The following is a 16,739-nucleotide window of genomic DNA, read 5'->3' on the forward strand; positions in this document are numbered from 1 at the left end:
ACTGAGCCACCCAGGCGCCCCTGCAGACAAGTTGTTAAAGGAAAAAAAGGTAAGGTAGAACTCAGTAACAGGCTGAGTGGGCAGAACAAAAAATGACTCGCCTATGAATAAAAAAACAAAAAACAGGCACCAGGGCTGGGGATAAAACTCCAATGTCCAAGCCCAAATAACATTAGGAATCAAAAAGAATTCCTTTTCTAAAACTAGGGAAGTCAGGCAGGAGAGAGAGATTCTAAGAGGAAAATGAAGAATTCTCATTTCATTTCAGACCCTAAATGGGACATCCAAGTTTCAGGAGAGACATTTTTTTGTTACTAACCCTTAATAACATCATCTTGCATTTGCATTTGCATAGGACTGAATTTTCAATCAGACTTGATACTTCGGTTCTCACTAATCCTCATAACACCCCTACAGAATACTGTTACCCCATTTTTAAAAGAGGAAAGGAAATCGTGGTTCAGAGCAGTTCAACGGCTTGCCCAAGGTCATGTTAGTCACATTAAACCCACGCCTTCTGATTCCAATCAAAAGATTTTTCCATTATGCCACACCTGCTCCTCTCTACAAGATTCCAACCTCTAGCCTAGCACACATTTTTATCTGCGTCCCTCTAGAACACCCCACTATTTTCAATGCAGCAAAAACCTGCAGAAACTAGGTCATTTTCAAACACACCCCACAAAATACAAAAGGAGGGTTACGGATAACCAATTCTAGAATACCTTTAATTAGTCCTATCTTAAACTATGAGCCTGAGCCCCAGGAGGACAAGATGCTGCAGTGAATTTACGGAGCTTTAGGCACTGCAGGCTAGGCGGCCAACTCTGCAAGTCATCCTCGGAACCGACTAACGTATTTTACCACAAACGTGGCCAGCACAGCACCAATGTGAGAAGCAGGCAACCCCACAACTAGGCATTTTACACAGTTTCTCAGCAAAACGCTTCCCCTACCATTTATTTCCCTTATTCTTATTCCCAAGCACAGGAGCTAAATAGTTTCATTTCTGTGTGATTGGTCTTTAAAGGTCGAATCAACTCTTTTGCTTTTGCAGAGTTATATTTTTAAGTAGTTTCATAAAAGCAGTTGTTATACAAATATGTTTGGAATGTTTGCCGAGAGGAACAATTCAAGACAATACCATCTTTCACATGCTATGTTCCTGTGTAATGAAATCTGTATATGAAGGATTAAATCATCTAAATCATTTACAAGTCTAAAGATAAACTAGTTTGTAGGGTAGGAGACAAGGCATTATTACTAAGATAGATTTCAAAACAAAAACCTTGCTTGAGAGTATAAAATTAAATTGAGCCATGTTTCCAAGGACAGAGGTAATTAAGCCAGGAGATTCGGCAGCTGGTGGCGTTGCCGGCTGATAGATTAAGGAGTCTCTACACAGCCTGGGACAGCTGGACAAGATCGCCTCTTACCTGGATGCATCTGCTCCGTGCTGCTCCGCAGTTTGCTGTAGCCATGGCTCAAGGGCACCCTCTGGTAATGAGGCGGGGAAGAAGGAGGGGAGGCGAGGGGTGACATCGTGGGAGACTGTGTTTCCTGCTTCAAAAGAACCAGAGCAGAGTTCAGGGGCAATCACTCGAGAAGCCTGGCGCTCCGAGCTGCAGTTATGAAGTATAATACAACTCTACTGCTGGCGAGATGGTTGATTTAACAAATGGAGGGAATGTTTTCTCAAAAACACAGTTCAGTTAAAATGCAGTGTCTGAGGATTCACATCTCCCAGAGAACAAAGTCTCGCCAGCGCTTAGTTGTCTAGATTACTAAAACGAGCCTGAAATGCTTTCAGTTATTCTGCTAAAATTTTCCTTTGGAAAATGGAAGACAATGATCACATGAAAGAGCATTCATACTCCCCAGACCGGATCTCTTTGTGGATAAATTCAACTTTCCTTCGTTGATAAAGGCTCCTATTTCCTGGATTTACACTTACCAAGTTTTCTAGCAAATGTGGATATTAAAAATACACATTTAAAATGCTTAATGCTAAATGTTCCTGGAGCTTACTATGCCAAAGTAAAATGCCAGCTTTTTCACACTGGGGGATTACTGAACAGTTCATTATGGGTAAACCACTTCTAAACTCTAAGATGGAGGTTTTAACAAGCGACAGTTCAAACCTCAGTTGAAAGGTGAATTCTATGTAGGGCTCTGGCAAGGTAAACCATGTTACTCTGCTACTGGGTTTCCACCATTTTTTTTAAAAAAGTATTTATTTATTTGACACAGAGAGAAAGAACACAAGTAGGCAGAGAGGCAGGCAGAGAGAGAGGGGGGAGGCAGGCTCCCCGCTGAGCAGAGAGCCCTACCCGGGCCCTATCCCAGGACCCTGAGACCATGACCTGAGCCGAAAGCAGAAGCTTAACCCACTGAGCCACCCAGGCGCCCCTCTGCCTCTTTTTTTTTTTTCCTCTGCCTCTTTTTTTAATACTACCAATAAACTGGTAACTTCGGAGCGCCCAAGTAACAAGGAAACAGTACCTCCAATCAACATGCAGACCATATGGGTGCTAAAAAATGCGATCTGAGATACTGATTAGACACTCTTTTTCGAGAAAAGGAAAGTGTGAGTTCACATCAACAGATTGGGTGGGACTACCATAAACCCAACCTGAAGTGAAAGGATGTGTCCTCAACCGCACAGCCAGGGGATGGGCCTAGAAAGTCCCTGGGGTATCAACCATCCTAGGATAGTGAACCCTCATTCCTTTCCAAACACTAGTAGGAACACGCGCCAGAGCACTGATTGAAGAGATGGTGTGTGTGTGTGTGTGTGTGTGTGTGTGTGTATCTCCATCCCTGAAGAATCTGTTTAAAATGTATCAGAATTACAAAAGCAACAGCACATGGAGTTATTTAACAGGACATGCTATATATACCCGTCACTTGACTATAAATATAAAAATTCTGTAGCAACCTCATATATACAGCATTATCATGGTGAGCAATATAAATTAGTTTTTTGACTTAATCCTTTAATATTCATTGCACTTAAAAAACATTTTGATTCGTCCTCCTAAAATATGAATATCTTTGTCTTACAGAAGATACTATATTGAATATAATTTGACTTTTCTGCATGATTCAGTACCTTTATTAGAAGTATGAGCTGTACCTTCATGCCATCAGGGTTTACTAATGCATAAGACTATTTACCTCTTTCTTGATAGGCTCACTCCTCTGAGATTTTATACTTCTATCTCGATCAATCACCACCTGACTATTGCAATTAGTGCTCTAATTTTAAAAGCCCATCCTCCCTATCCTTGTCCCTAACCTGCTAAATGTGTAATGGCAGCATTTCCCAAGATGGAATTCCAAACATGCTCTGCAAGAGAAGATTTCTTGGTGAGAGAAGTCTAGTAAGCACAAATCTCTAGGTTTCCTTACAGCAGGACTTCTCAGGGCCTTGAATGTGCCAATGTGCACTATGACTCCCCAAGACTGAGGATATAGTCTTTCCCCCAAGAAAAGAATATGAAGCAGCATTCTCCAAACATATTTAACCACAGAAATCTTTTCTCCAAACTTTTTGTAAGGAGAGAATCTATTAAAAACTCCTAGGTGGGCGCCTGGGTGGCTCAGTGGCTCAGACCGATTCCTTCGGCTCGGGTCATGGTCTCAGGGTCCTGGGATTGAGCCCCACATCAGGCTCTCCCTCTCTCTCTGCCTGCCTCCCTGCCTACTTATAATCTCTCTCTGTCAAATAAATAAATAAAACCTTAAAAAATTTAAAAAAAAAAAAACTGGGGATTCCTGGCTGGCTCAATCAGTTGAGCTTGCAACTCTTGATCATGGAGTCCTGAGTTAAAGCCCCACGTTGGGTGTAGCATTTACTTAAAAACAAACAAACAAAAAATCCTGTAAGTTACGTTTCAAAGAACCCATCTGGAAATGCTGATTAGAGAATCAAGTAAGTGTGTTAAATCAGTAGCCTACTTTGGACACATTCAAGTAGGCTTTTAAGGACCCAAGGGTAGCTATATGTCAGCTGCTTTTTCTTGCTACAAGGAAACTTTACTGGCTCACTTCCAAGTCTATAATTATATCCCAGATGGCGAGGTTTGCTAGAAGCTTGACAGCGGATATGAGGCACTGCTACGTGAGGTTTTATGATCAGAATAAAATGGACACGCCCGATTAGGCTGTTTACCTGCTTATCCTCATCGTCCATTCTCTTGAAGGTGTTTTTTTCAGTGACTGAATACGGAATCTGAGCCTTAGGCCCATGAAGCTCAGCCGGGTTCCCAAATCGTATCTCAGCGTCGGTCTTCGACATCATAAAGCGAGGCAGTGGCAGTTCTTTAGGACCAGAACAGAGAAGCTCAAGTGAGACTTTATTTTAAAACTGTGAAAAGCAGGCTCAATGGCCAAAAGATGAATCACTTTTGAGGAAAAATTCCAGAGCACTAAGTATAGATTCAATTTTTATTTGGACACAATGAAAACTCCTATAATAATGTCACAAGAGAAAAATGCTTCAGTTCTACCATGGCATGCTGGCTTCACGTTTTTAAATGCTGTCAAGTCACTGAAGAGGATATTCAGGTTTTGGACTGATCTCCCACCTCAGCCTTTAGTCCAGCACCAGCAAGAAGGCTGTGCTACTGTATAAACACTGTAAGTGGCAAATGAAGGAGGCAAAATCTATACAACACATATTATACACCAGACACTATATCGAGATCTGCAAATGTTACATCATTTAACCCTCACAACATCTCAGCAAGGTAAGACTACCATCAGCCTTCTTTTACAGATGTGGAAACAGACTCAATGGAGCTAAGTTACACCCCCAAGATCCCACAGCTTGCTGTCTACGGCAGAGCTGTCAGTCCCCAGAACTGCTGCCCTACAGAAAGGCCCCTCATTCCTAGGGCAAACTTACTGGGTAAAACAGTTTTTCAGCCTACATCATTCCTTAAGGAATTTTCACACTTGATCTCCAATTGTCTTTTCAGAAAGGAATAAAAAAAATGGGACCAAGTTAGAGCAATCAATCCAACATTGAGCCAGATTCTACTGTCAAAACCATTAGCCACACTCACAAGGCTACAAAGAGTAGAAATGCAACAGCCTGGAATATTTACTTATCTTTCAAATATCTGATAAAACTATTCTCAAACAGAAATGGTGCTTTGGCACACTTCTAGTTCTCGGCACAGCAAATCACACACAATCACACAACACAAAGAACTCCCAAAATGGGGATAATATTATGGATTATGTTAATGATCTGCATCTGTATCCATTGTTCAGGAGAATACTCATCACCGAGCCTCTGCACTTCCATCAGCACTCTATTCCAAACACAGCTGCACTTCCACTGATTGATGCTGTGCTAAAGCCAGAAAACATCTTAGCAACAACAACCAAGTATCCCAGCTCCCCAGGCAAAGAAGGCCCCTGGTTCTCGGATATCCACATCATGTTTATTTTTAGTTGCTATGTTCACATTTGATTCAAAGAAGTGGGCAATATGATGATTCCCTGCATGATCCATCAGCCAACGGCCCAAGAGACATAAATCGAATAAGGAATCTGGAAAATTAAACCAGGACTCTCCTCTAAAGAGAAGATGGCCACCATTTTGAACACAAGAAAGAGGGCAGAAGAAAAGAAAACCCAGATACTGTGTAAATCAAATATAAGCTCATCCTATGGTTATTTTCTCAGAAAGGTATTTGTTTCAGTTCAGTCTGCAAAAGGTATCTAAAAAGCTGGAATGAGATCACATAAAATAATCTGTACCCCGACTGTCCACGAGAGGATGACTCCACTGCCAAACACTACTTGAGGGAGAAGAGAAGTAAATGTTCACATTTGTAAACTCCCTGACCAGTGTTTTACTGGATGTTCAACACGTAATTTTGGGAACAACAGAATACAAATACGAGAAGATGAATATCAACTATTAATATACTAGAACTCCCAGATATCCTATAGGACACTGTCGCTTCACACAGTCTCTTCCTTCCCTGGCTATGGCATTTCTCCAGAACTAGTCACCTGGCAAAAAACCTCTCTCCTCCAGATGGCCACCAAACAGCAAAACACCAAATATAAGCTGAATTTCTCTTGTACTTTCTCTGCTTATGTGGTCTTAAACAACTCCCACTTAACAGAATTGTAACCATAAATAATAATAATCCTATCAGTGAAAATGTTCATGAAGGGGCTATCTACCTTGGAGCTTAAACTGCCCCAAGCTTCCACAAAGTGGAAAGTAAAACTCTAATTTGTAAATACTCAGTCTAAATGGTTTTTTGTAGTCATATGGACACCATATTTAATAGTGAAACTTTATTAAAAACTTAATCAATGAAGTATCTGCTATCCAATGATGTACGTTAAGTAATCACAAAAGAGTAGTTTGTTAGTTTGTTAGTTATTAGCTGGTTAGAATCTCTTCTCCCAAACTGAATTAAGTTAAGCACAAGGAAATAAAAAGAGTTCAAACTGAAGGTTTATGGGGGCCACAGAGACCATGCGTACAGCCATCCAAGGCGGTAATTTGTTTCATAATGTTATCTTAGGTTGTAGTCTTTGAACATAGAAACACTTTGTATATTAAATTATAAATGACTATTTTTCCCTTCCTCAAAGAAAACTATGCTTCTAAACAACTGACCCTCTAAAAAGTAAGGGAAAAATCCTTTCATTTTCCATGTTTGATGGCAACATGAATATAAGAAATACTTCCATTTCCTCAATTAGAAAAAATGTAAACATAAAACAGAAATGGAATAACAAATGATAAAAGACAATGGGGAGAGGGGGGGCTGAGCAGAGAGAGCCCACGTTCCATCTAAAATGGCAGCTGCTGTTCACTGCCACTGTCAATACTGTCCACCAGAAATTGAAGGCGAGCCGCATACATAATTGTAAATTGTATAGTAACTACAATATTTTTTAAGTGAAGAAGAGAGTCACACGAAGACACAGACTGTTATGATTTCACTTATACAAAGGGTCAACAGTCAAACATATAGAGGCTGAAAGTAGAATTTTTTAAGTGAAGAGAGTCACAAAAGGACAAATACTGTATGATTTCACTTATACAAAGGATCAAGAGTCAAATGTATAGGGACAGAAAGTAGAATGGTGGTTGCCTGTGACTAGGGCAAGGGGAAATGCAGAGCTGTTTAGTGGCTTTAGAGTTTCACATATTTAAGATGAAAAGAGTTCTGGAGATGGATGGTGGACATGGTTGCACAATATGAATGTACTAAAGGGTACAATTAAAAAATGGTCAAGGTGGGGCACCTGGCTGGCTCCGTGGGTAGAACATGCAACTCTTGATCTCAGGGTCGGGGGTTCGAGCCACACATTTGGTGTGGAGATTACTTTAAACAAACACAGTTCAGATAAATTTTATGGTCAATTTTATGTTATGTACATTTTGTCACAATTTTTCAAAACTCTTTCAAATAAAAAAGGAAACAGGTGAAATTAATTTTAATAATTATTTCAACTCAATATTACCATTATAAGATACAATTGAGATAAAAATTATTAATGAAATAGTTCACATTCTTTTTTTCAGACTTGTTTTTCCACTTCCAGGTGTATTTTACCTGTACTACACACCTTGATTCAGACATCCCACATTGTTGGTGCTCAGCAGCCACACTAGTATGGCCACTGGCTACCCTACTAGCACAGCACAGTTCCAGTTGCTGGTTACCACGAGGGAATGTGGACCACTGTGGCCAGAAATCTGGATTTTACTAAGAGATATTATAACATTAAATGTTAACAACTAAATGATTTCTTTTTAAATTATGTGAGAAGTATTTTGTATGGAGGGATAATTTACATAAATCTTAAGTGTACCATCTGAAGAATTTTGACAAATGTATGTATATATAAGCACATACACCCAAATTAAGATATGACATTTCCATCCTATAGAATTTTCCTTCACATCCATTTCTAGTCAATCCCCTCTCCTTGTCCCACTCGGCAAACCCCGTTCTAATCTCTACATCCAGACTACCTTTCCCAATATAGAACTTCACATGATGGAATCGTTCGGTATTTATCCTTGAAACTAGCTTCCTTCACAATATTTTGTCTGTGAGAATCAACCAGTTTACTGCATGCAGACACAGTTTATTCCTTTTCATCACTATGGAATAATCCATTTTTATGATTAATCCATTCTCCTATGAGAAACATCTGGGCTGTTTCCAGTTTGGGGCCATTATGAATACAGCTGTTACAAACATTGTTATAAGAAGTTTCTGATGGACATGAATTAATTTATTTTAGACATAAACCTGTGAAGGAAGTCCAGCCCACTGCCTATTTCTGTATACTCTGTGAGTTAAGAATGGGTATTACATTTTTCAATGTCTGGAAAACATCAAGAGAAAAAGAGTTGTGATATGAAAACTGTATGAAATTCAAATTTCAGTGGCCATAAATAAAGATTTTTTGGAACATGGCCACTCTCCTTTGTTTACATATCATCCATATCCGCTTTCATGGTTCAAGGGCAGAGTTACATAGTTGCAGCAAAGGCTTATGGTTCACAAAGCCTAAAATATCCACCACCTAGCCCCTTACAGGAAAAGTTTGCTGATCCCAGTCTTACATAATGCAATGGTTAAAGTAAAACATAGTCTTACTAAAACAATAAAGGTGCATTTAATGGAAAAATATTTTACACTGCTTGAGTATTTTTATTCAAATTTTAAATAATTTACATTAAAAATTCGATTCCTCAACCAACAATAACCATATGTGGCTAGTAAGTACCACATTAGATGGCACAGTTTAGATGCTTTTCCAGATTTTTGACATTACCTGATTTTATGCTCACAACAACCATGTAAGACAGGTACTATCGGTATATCCCTTTTTCCAGGTGAGCCATTTAAAGCTCAAAAAGGTTAGGAAACTTGTCTGAAGGCACACAAAAAGTGATGGTGCAAACAATTCAAAATCAGGCAACCTATTACTGGAGCCCACACTCAGTCACAAGGCTATACTGTCATCCAGAAAATTAAAATATTCTTTCTATTGCAGGTTTGAACACTCAGCAAGGAACTGTGGCATTTCAGAGCTAGAAAACAGCCTAGAGAAAACCTGCTTGGAATATTTGCATCTTACAGGTGAAGAACTAAGCCCAGGAAGGGGAGGGTGGGCCTTGTCTTAGTCATGCAGCAATCTGGTGACAGAACCATGACCACAACACTCCTACCTGGGGGGGGGGGGGGGAGATCCTCCCTCTTGTAATTTTTTGGAGGGGTAATGGCAAATAAATTACATTTACTCATCAATTTCATAAAAGGGCATTTAATTTTAAAAAAACACCTTAGAATTGAATGTATTTCATTTTGCAAATAACTTACTCTTTTGTCCTAATTCTTTCGCCTTTCACTACAGACTGTGCCAGCCTGCCGCCAGATCAATAATCAGTTTGGTGAGCCCAGCCCCAGAGGCTATCTGAACCACGTTATTGCATTATTAGGATTCAGAGACTTCCAGAGGGACTGTGGAAAAAAATCATGGGGCCAGTCATCTCGGTGAAGAAAAAACATTATGTCTTTATTCTCCCAACCCTAGCTGCAAGTTAGCATTTCCTTCGATTATGAACACAGGCCACAAAACACTGTAGTATCATTAGCAGCACCTGTAACTATCACCCACCGAGACCAGATATTTATATATCACACTACACTTGTTGTAGACATCTTGAAGTATTGTTTATGCCCCTCACTGCTTTGAAAGTATGCTAGTTATTTAGGTCACTATTAAGTCTCTTATTTCATGCATTAATAAAGTATGTATACTGCCATATAACACTTTTTAAAAAGCTTTAGTTTTAATTACAAAATAACTGGTTTTCTTTCGACTCCTATGTGTTTGTATACACTTAAAACATTATTCGAAGAAGTATCAGACTGCCAAAGGAGCCCACCTCAGCCCTACCTATCTCCCTCAGTCCTCACACCCTGTTGGGACCAGTCTTCACAAAGGAAGGGACAACAGCTCCTGAGGCAAATATCCACCATGTACTTTCCTCATCAGGAATTCTCCACTGGCCCTCAATTTCACCCCTTCCTTCTATCCTCCTATATCATTGTAAGGTTTATACCATCCGTTTAACAAGCCAAATAGGGTGAGGCTAGAGAGAGACTTAGTGCCAACATTTAAAGAGATGGTTACTCTCAGGGTCCTGATTATGTAAATGGAGAATCAGCACTTGTACAGTCCTAAGAATGAGTTTCCCCTTAAAGTTATGTACTCTGGGTGCCTCTGGCCTCACCCCAGTTCACACCCTGCTATCACCGAAAATATACTCATAGTTTAAGCAAAGTTCTTGAAAATGCTCCACTCAGCTTTCATTAGAACGTGGTCTCAACCCTGGCTCCCAGTAAGAATCACCTGGGACGCTCTTAAAAATCCTTGTGTTCAGACTGCAGCCCAGGCTAATTTAATGAGAATTTCTGGAGGTGGCCTATAGCACCTGTATTTTTTTATTTTGCATTTAAAGCCCTCCAGCAGATTCTCAAGTGCAAACAAGGCTGGGAACCACAGCCTTAGAAAGACTTCTTTAGGGCGCCTGGGTGGCTCAGTGGGTTAAGCCGCTGCCTTCGGCTCAGGTCATGATCTCGCGTCCTGGGATCGAGTCCCACATGGGGCTCTCTGCTCAGCAGGGAGCCTGCTTCCTCCTCTCTCTCTCTCTACCTGCCTCTCCAACTACTTGTGATTTCTCTCTGTCAAATAAATAAATAAAATCTTTAAAAAAAAAAAAAAAAAAAAGAAAGACTTCTTTAGAAACCCCTTAGGAGTTCTGGATGAATCTGAAATCCAACTGTTTGAGCTTAAAAAGTGACAGATAATTAAGACTCAGGCCCCAAGAAGAAGCACTCATCTCTTCACTCACTCAACAAACACACCCCGAGTGTCCACAGTGCTCCACAGCACAGACCTCCCCCCTTCCCTTCAGGTAAGCTTGCAGACTAGTGAGGAAGACAGAAATTAGTCAAACTGGTAAAGGAGTATTTACAAACTGATAAAAGCGCTATAAAGGAGCAGATGGAGGCGGAGAGTAAAGTAGGGAGGCCACCCAAAAGCACTGTCTAACAGGATTAACCCATCCAAGGATTACCTAACTCCCTAGGGATCTGAATTTTGGCTTTGACTTACTATTTACTCTTCATTACACATTCTACAACTTCACTGCTAGAAAACTGGTAGCTAACTAATCTTGTCTAATAACAATGCAAGTGAATTTCATCTTAGAAAAGAGTATAATAACCAAGTTATAGTTTTACTGCTCTACAGGGTATTGACCAATTTTATATGTAATTTAGCAATCTTACTCCAGCATTCTTTCCTTCCATGACTATAAATATTTCTGACTCTCCTACACTTTCTTGAACCAGCTTTACTCTATGCTGGTTCCTTCATTAATGAATTAATTTGACAAAACCTACTTTACACAGAATGGTGGGGCAGTCCACAAATCCTGAAGGATGAGCAGGAAGAGCCAGCCACTGGAAAAAGATGGGGGGAAACAGACTGCGGGAACCGAAGACCTCGAGATAACATGGTCTTTCCTGCACCAGAAATGGCTAGGCCAGTGAGGTCCGGCTACAGACTGTGAACACAAGAGGAGGGGGCAAGTTTAAGATAAGGATGGAGAAGAAGAGACTAGATTTCTTAGGGCCTTAAAGATGAGTGTAATGACTTTGATTCTAGTCTGATGTACAACAAGCCAACCAGGGGAGGATTTCCGGGAGACGGATGAAAAGATCATTCCTACTGCCACATGGGAAAAGAGACTGGAAGAGAGAAGAGAGGAGGCCAGAAATCAATGACAAAACCACTGTGACATCCGAGTGAGCGGCTGAAGGTGGCCTGGTCTAGTGGGTACAGACAGATGGAGGGAGCAGGCAATGAGACTAGAGCCACAGGGCCAGGACTGCTGATGGATTATCCTCTGGAGTGAGGGAGAGGGCAGAATCAAGGATGACTTCTAGGTTCTTGGATTGAACAACTATAGATGGTGGTGGTTGGCCAAAGTGGGCAAGGCTAGGGGCTAGAGGTTAACACAGACTACACAGAGACGCGGGTAATTCGAAGTAAGAATGAACTCAACTCCATGAGCACGATGACGTTACTACAACCTTTCAGATTAAGTTCTCACAGAGCATTCTCTTTGGCCTTCAAGGTTTGTGTCATCAAACACTGATTTAATGGATTTCAAGCAATAAATTGGGAAAATTCTAAGTGGCAGCTCAAAATGTGGCCCAATCTTGCTCTCATTCTTAACATGTGCTGACTGCAAATAATTTTTATTTAATAAATCTGTAAATGAAGGAAGAAAATTCAAAATTAACTATGGATACACTTAAACTGTCAAAGATAAAAGGCAACATCAGGATTTATAAAATACAACCGAGAAAGCCTTATACTTGTGAAAAACTGTTAATCCTTTACCCATGTAATAATTTAGACAACCCCTTCTTATCCCCTCTCCACTCCCAGGAAAGTAAGCTGTAGATGTGGGCACAAATTGGGTAAAAAACCATTCTAACTTAAAACAAGCAACAGAAGTTTTAAAAATGTATTCTTGTATACAACAAAGCAGCTTTAACTTTTCCAGAAGATAAAACTGGAAGATACGACAATAAAGCTTAATGATCACTTACAGTGGAATGGAAACTGGAAATTTTCTGCCTACCCCAAGTCCAAGTACAATGTGATGTGACTTTAAACTAATCACAGCAAGTGACTTATAGCAGTGATCACTCTAACTTATAGTGGTAAATACCAAACTTGCCACTGAAATAATGCTCCATTAAAAAATTATTTTAAGGAACCAAATTATGTAATACCAAAGTATGCCTTTTGGATCAGATTTTTTTTTCCATTCAGAAAATACTCCCTGATTCCAGATTACAATCAGCACCTTACTAAACAGAATCATCAAGAAGAGGCTACTATGCACGAAAAGGGAGGGAAGCAAAGGCTGAGCTTCTGGCTCCAAACTCCGCTAACATTATGTCTTTAGGCAAATTACTCAAAGCCCCCTAAACTTCAATTTCCACATCTGTAAGAAAAGGATAACAGCACCACAGGAGAGACTTCCAGTGTTTATCCACAGCCAGTTTTCTCCTTGCAGGCACGGGAGAGAATGACACCACCCCCAGTGAGTGGTGTAGTTCAGCGGATCCATGTGACAAGTTCTGGCCCTTGAGCAGGAGTAATGAGAGTCACATCCAGGACCAAGTATTTAACTGCTAGGGTGAGAAACAATTTCTCTGTTGCAGCAATTATAGGAACAGGTGCTTGCCGGGGGAGCGGGGAGTGCCGCGACAAAGTAGCTGGGGTCATGAAGCCACCACATGGAGGGCAGCTGCCCTGGAGGGTCACTGTAACCCACTGCAAAGCAGAAAGCGAACCTGCATTTTGTTAAGGCACTGGGATTTCAGTGGAATTTGTTTCACACTTCATCCTAGGCAATGCAAACGAACACAAACACCTAATGTAGTAGGCTGTCAGGAGGACTAAATGAGATGGTTTCTGGCAGACATTAAGCCTTTAATAAAGATTAGCATGATGATTGTGGCTTCCTGATGGTTAGCGCAAAAGTATTTTATTTCCCATAGTCAAGATTTCAGACTCTTCTCAGCTATTCAAGAGTTGTTCTACAAGTTTCCTGAACCCATTGTGAGGTTTACCAAGGACTTTACAGGACAGGCATGGACAATTGACTGGTTTTAATCTCAAAATGAGGATAAGGAAGAAGCTCCTGCATGGCTGTGTGAATTTATGAGAGTAACTTAGATCAGAGTAAATGGACAGAGGACCTCAGCACGGCCCAGGAATAATCTACCTTCTTCATAAAGATTTGTAAGCCCAATATTGAGGCAGTATAAAAGATGCTAAGATTGGGGCTTTGCTTTTTGTTTAAGTTGTGCAAAGTGTGCAAAGTGTTCAAAGAAGTCACTCAGCTGGGGACAGGGATAGCAAGACAAGAAAACATTAAATCAAAACTTTGAGAAGCTAAGTTCATTATGCCAAAATTTTGGTAGCTCCATAGTACTTACTGATCATTAGAAGAGTGCTTCAGGTACTGGGGGACTCAAGGACGATCATGTATGATATGACTCGCAGGGACAGGAGAGGAAGTAGAAATAGGTTCCACTCAAACTCTCCCATGTATTTGTGTCCTTGTCCCTAACAGAACTCCAAATGGCATTATATATTCCTCAAGAGGAAAATAAAACTAAATGTTATTATTTTGCCACAGGCTCTAGAATTCCTGTCCTGATCTCCTGCTAAAAAACAAAATCTATTTTAACTTCAAGTCCATTAAAGGCATGAATCTTAAAAAACAAACAAACAAACAAGCAAAAAAAAAAAAACACTAAAAAAAATCTAAAATTAAAAAAAAATTTAAAAAGGCATGAATGTCAGGTCACTCTCTGAATTTTTTTCCCATTTCAGAAAGAAAAAAAAAAAAGAAAAAGTAAGATACCTGCTAAGTTTTCTTACTTTATTTTACAACAGTTGGAAGAAGCAAGGAGAAATTCCACAAATGCTTACAGAACAGGCCTTAAGCCCACTAAAAACGGTTCTCATAAAAAAGACACTGGTCATGGACAATAAAATGTATAAATGGGAGACACTTACCACATTTAATACTCTCTATCCGTACAGGGAGGCCAGACTGTGCTGCAGCAATCAGTTTTAAGGCGATGTAAAACTGTGTTGGACCAAAATAACCAACTCGCTTTGCACCACACAGTTCTGTGATCTGAAAAGAGACAAGAAAAGCCAGGCTGTAAACCTCATTTCATAACAGGAAAATGAGACAAGATATATTATGAAATCTGAAGGATTTCATAGTGTAGCTAACCAAAAACTCCCTGGAGAACCTATGTGTACACACTGGTTGGGGTTTTTTTCCTCCAGTTGGTAGGAAGATTTTCAATTCAGATAATTAAATTTATACCTACTCGTGATGTTTCAGGACTGAGTGATTATTCCTCCTCTTTCAAAGATAAAAATAAAGGTGACAGAGGATGGCTATTACTGTTCTTACAAAAGATAGTGACTTGTTCAGGGAGCGTGGATACTAATGTACAAAGTCTAGAAGATCACTGGAGTGAAAAGGGAACAGGTTAGTCATTACCGCTACTTGTGGATTACCCCAGCTGATCAAAACTAAAAGTGAATTCATTATTTTTAAAGTTTTCAGGCAACAGGATTTCCTAAGCATTGAAACTACATCACAAGTGCTCACTTCAGGGAAGCAAAAGGGGGGGTAGACTATGAACACAAATGTCTTTAAGATCTTGCAATCTTTAATTTGCAGACCTAAACTAACACACATCCTATTGGTAGTTTAAAACTAACAAATATTCAAAGACTTTTTAAAGTTATTTCAAAGTAAACTCAAAAGTTCAAATAATAGTAAGTGGGGTGAGGATCTAAAAAGCAGCCTCCACTTCCTATGGCCCAGAGGAAAACATCATATTCTTTTTTTGTATTCCTTTAGAAATGTTCTACACACACACACACACACGTGTATATATATAGCACACACCTGTGTTTTTCCTCTTGTTTATTCAATACTTTACACAAATAGAATACCACATACTATTTTGCAACTTGTTTTCATTTAGCATTATTCCTTGAAGAAAAATCTTCTCAATAAGCACAGTTAAAATTACATCTTTCTTTTAACAACTACACAATATTCTGCTATAAAGATACACCGTGGTTTCTTTTTTTAGTTGATCCTTATGGATGGGCTTTTAGATTTCCAAACTATAAAGAGCCACTAATTAATCTTAAGAAAAAATCCGACAAAAATGCAACTAGAGGGGCGCCTGGGTGGCTCAGTGGGTTGAGCCGCTGCCTTCGGCTCAGGTCATGATCTCAGAGTCCTGGGATCGAGTCCCGCATCGGGCTCTCTGCTCAGCCGAGAGCCTGCTTCCCTCTCTCTCCCTCTGCCTGCCTCTCCATCTACTTGTGATTTCTCTCTGTCAAATAAATAAATAAAATCTTTAAAAAAAAAAATGCAACTAGGATGTCAGCAAAAAGAGGCCTCCAAAAATTCTGTCCTCCATCAAAGCAATGAGAAAACCGACTATGCAAATGGACAGAACTCTGCAAATTAACCAAAGGTTCGTAGCAATCCAGGGAGCATATATTCAAGGAAAGTTGCTGAATCTCAGGAAGAACACCGAGCTTTGTGTTATTTAAGAGACTGTACACCCAAGTCCCCACCCCAACTGCAGGCATCACTGTGGTTGCAGGCGTCCTTAGCCTGCTTCACAGAGACACAAATAGCCTGGCAGCCACAGGAAGGGGGAGGACAGGGCGGGGCTTCTTGAATGTATAGATTAGTGTCTCTCTCTCTCTCTCTCTCTCTCTCACCTTCACTCTCTCTCCCTCCCTCCCTTCCTCCCTCCCTGTCTGCCCTTCCCTTCCTCCCTTCCTTCTGATACTTAAAGTATTTCTCCTAGCAGGTGGTCTAACTCCTAGCCCTAGACTACAGCTGGGGTTGGGGAACAGCGAGTCCTGTCTTCTTGGTTGCATCCATCAGGAACGGAGCTTTCCTCATATGGAACTGGTGGAGGACAAGTGGGGAGCAGGTCATGGTTCAAATACTGCAGACTAAGATATAGAAGGTGTTCTTGGATGCTTCTCCATTTGCTCTACGTCCTCAGGTCAATTTCCAATGACTT

At 40.3% G+C, this 16,739-nt stretch overlaps 1 protein-coding gene across 9 annotated transcripts in view; it reads right to left on the reverse strand.

Moving 5' to 3' along the window:
• Window positions 1-16,739, reverse strand: part of REPS2 (RALBP1 associated Eps domain containing 2) — a 232,071-nt gene that overhangs the window by 152,173 nt on the left and 63,159 nt on the right. For 5 of the 9 annotated variants that reach the window (XM_082718392.1, XM_082718388.1, XM_082718390.1 and 2 more), the window contains exons 2-4: window positions 14,677-14,800; window positions 4,175-4,323; window positions 1,437-1,563 (exon numbers count right to left, since the gene is read on the reverse strand). In XM_082718392.1, the coding sequence (XP_082574518.1) occupies window positions 1,437-1,563; window positions 4,175-4,323; window positions 14,677-14,800 (400 nt within the window). The remainder of the gene's footprint in view (window positions 1-1,436; window positions 1,564-4,174; window positions 4,324-14,676; window positions 14,801-16,739) is intronic. The other 4 variants (XM_082718393.1, XM_082718389.1, XM_082718391.1 and 1 more) reach the window with 1 other exon arrangement.

Source organism: Mustela nivalis (assembly GCF_964662115.1).
Source record: "Mustela nivalis genome assembly, chromosome: X".
NCBI lineage: Eukaryota > Metazoa > Chordata > Mammalia > Carnivora > Mustelidae > Mustela > Mustela nivalis.